Source organism: Antrostomus carolinensis, unplaced genomic scaffold (genome assembly GCF_000700745.2).
Source record: "Antrostomus carolinensis isolate BGI_N321 unplaced genomic scaffold, ASM70074v2 scaffold4117, whole genome shotgun sequence".
In the NCBI taxonomy this organism is placed as follows: Eukaryota; Metazoa; Chordata; class Aves; order Caprimulgiformes; family Caprimulgidae; genus Antrostomus; species Antrostomus carolinensis.
Window position 1 is genome coordinate 190,645 of NW_010326500.1, and position 2,845 is coordinate 193,489.

General features: G+C 47.1%; 1 protein-coding gene across 1 annotated transcript in view; it reads right to left on the minus strand.

Annotated features, from left to right (window-relative positions):
* Positions 1-2,137, minus strand: part of TNFSF4 (TNF superfamily member 4) — a 6,552-nt gene extending 4,415 nt beyond the window's left edge. Inside the window, exon 1 of the mRNA XM_029085864.1 lies at positions 1,934-2,137. Within this exon, the coding sequence (XP_028941697.1) occupies positions 1,934-2,137 (204 nt within the window). The remainder of the gene's footprint in view (positions 1-1,933) is intronic.
* Between the last annotated feature and the right edge of the window lie 708 nt (positions 2,138-2,845).

Consider the following 2,845-nt stretch of genomic DNA (forward strand, 5'->3'; position numbering starts at 1 on the left):
TGGTCTGGGCTGCAGATGCTGACTTACCTGAGCATATGCCATGATATTACCTGTGCTGTGTTTTCACAGAACAGTCTGGGGCTTTTTTTAGGAGCCATGAGGACAATGGAAAGTAACCAAACATGGTCCTGCTGTGAAAGTTAGTGTGACACTCTCCAGCCCTGCAGAGCAGAAGGAGACTCTTCCCAAGAACAGGGACAGCCTCTTGGCTGCTCCCACAGACCAGCGCTCCCCACCTGGCACTCTGATGCTGCTGTGCACCTGCTTCCATACAGTCCGTCTCCCTAAACTGCCCCAAGGGTCAAGTCAGATTAGTACTGCTGCCTCTTCTGTAGGCATTTATGTGTCAGTTCATGGTTATACTATTGAACCCTGTAATTCCAGTGCCATGAAATCCCCCCATGTACAGCCTGTGAGACCGCTCCTGCACAGCATGGCGCAGTCAAAACAGAACACCACAGTTATCTGCTTAAAATAATAGAAACTGGTTCTGAGCCTGCAGTTAGCAAGTATTTAAAACTGAAAAGGTCCTCTGGTGACTTCCAGGGCCTGGACTTTTCATCTGCTGCAATCACTGCTCCTCAGGCACCATGTTTCAGTTGTTTCTGTTGAGGAAGGGAAACTCCAGGCACATACTGTCCCCTCCTCAGCTGCTGCTCTCTTGGGCTTGTAAGGCTCACCAATAGCAATACCAGCCCATGCCATCTTCCTCTGGAGAAGGAGGATTTCAGTTAACATTTTTACAGAGGAGAGATACTGAGAGGTGAGGAGTCACAACCTAGGAGAGGTTTCTGCATCTTGAGCAGTGTGATAGCTTGCCCTTCTCTGTTGGCTTCCAGTGCAACTTCCCCCTCCCAGAGCAGTGGAAGGAGAAGAGCACTGAACTGAATGAAAAGTGTTATCTTTCAGTGTTATCAGAGTTATCATTTTGCAGTTTAATAGCCACTGTGAGACTCAGGTCAGTAAAACTTGTGCAGGGCACAAGGGTTTTTGTTAAACAGCAGAGGACTGGGAGCACGAGGCCATCCCTCCCTTGCATGGTTACGTGCCTGGCTTGCTTCTCTGCCAAGTCTAAGTGGGAGGAAAGAATGAACTCTGGTAAGTTGAAGCACAACAAGCTTTAAAGTGGTACATAGCTCCTGGAGAAGATGTGGGAGGAGAAGCAGCTAGTGCGTAAGTGGCACTGAAATAGCAGTGAAAGGTTGGTGACAATCCACCAGCCTGCAAACACATGGAAGAGGTATGTGTATTTGCTGCAGTTTTTGCTGAAATATGTTGAGTTTCAAGCATCTCTGTTATTTATATGGTTTGTGGTGGTGTTATACACAAAACTCTCTGGCCACATCAGTCTTTCTCTTGCTCGTATAAACACATGCACACACAGGCTGTCCTCTGCAGATATAGATTGACTAGTCCTAAAGCCCTGTATATGTGCAGGCTGAGAGCACTGAAATGTTTCAGGGGTCTTGCTAGAGCTGTCACAAGCTAGCTTGCTTTCTTACGTATCTGCCTGCACATATAGTACATTTCAAAAGTTCAGGAGGTGTTTATGAGCAACCTGGGTTCTGATTCTTCCACATGCATTTGTTGAGAGCAAACATCCACCCAGATTGTCCTATCTAATTAAATGGAAATACACCCATCACTGCAAGTAGGGGAAGGAGCAGGAGGGATGCAGACCTCCCTCCCCTGGGGCCAGTGCAAAGAGCATTCTTGGAATGATCCCCCCCTTCTAGATAACCTGTCCCCAAACCATGCACTGGGCAATACTGGATGTTGTTTTGAGAACAGGCAATGTAAAAAAGAGGAATGAAAGGATTAAAAACTTGTGGTTTGAATCACATTAAACACTTCTTGATTTTCTTAAAAAAAAAAAAAAAACCCAAAACATACAAAACTTTAGAGGCCAGCAGACAATGGGTTGAACATGAACTCTTACCGTTGAGGGTTGCAGAGAATCTATACCAAGGTAAATCAAGCAGGCTAGCAGTAATATCCACTGAGCAGCCGCGGACACGAGGTGCAGCGTGTTCCTAACCTGTCCTCTTTGCCAGCTCTTCCACTCATCCTCTGCATGTTCCTTTTCACTATCCATCTGGTCTTGATTTCTCGGCTCTGTATCTGGCTGTCCTTCCATCTCAGCCACACTGACAGCAACTGCTGAGGAAGGGGCCAGGAGCACAGCAGGGGCCTGGAGGACCAGGGGCAGATGAGCTAGGTGCTCCTGTCCCAGGAGCAGAGATGAAGTGAAGACAGTGCCTTCAGGAGACTGCTTTATGCACACAGAGGAGCAGGCGGGGAACTTCTTTGTGACTAATCTGAATTTCCCCTTCCTTCCTTTCTTTCATTCTTTTCTTTTTTCTTTTTTTCTTTTTTCTTTTTTCTTTTTTGTGTGGAAGGGTGTGAATGTGGGGGCTGATGTATTGCATCCCAGTTCAGTTTTGAGTAAGGACCTTTGAAAGTAGATGTGTTTGTGTCTTTCGTAGCTTCAGCTGCGGATGCCTTGTTATGTGATGTTTCCAACAATAGCTAAGAGTTGGGTGGACAGTGCTTGTCTTCTCTCAGTCCTTTGTCAGTATAAGCTCTTATCTTTCTGTTCAGCCTCAGACGAAGGGTGTACAGGCCTGGCTCCCTCCCTTATTAGCAGTATGTCACAGAATCACAGAATGGTAGGGGTTGGAAGGGATCTCAGGAGATCATCTAGTCCAACCCCCCTGCCAAAGCAGGATACCTACACCAGGTTGCACAGGAAAGTGTCCAGGCGGGTTTTGAACATCTCCAGAGATGGAGACTCTACAACCTCTCTGGGCAGCCTGTCCCAGTGCTCCAACACCCTCACAGTAAA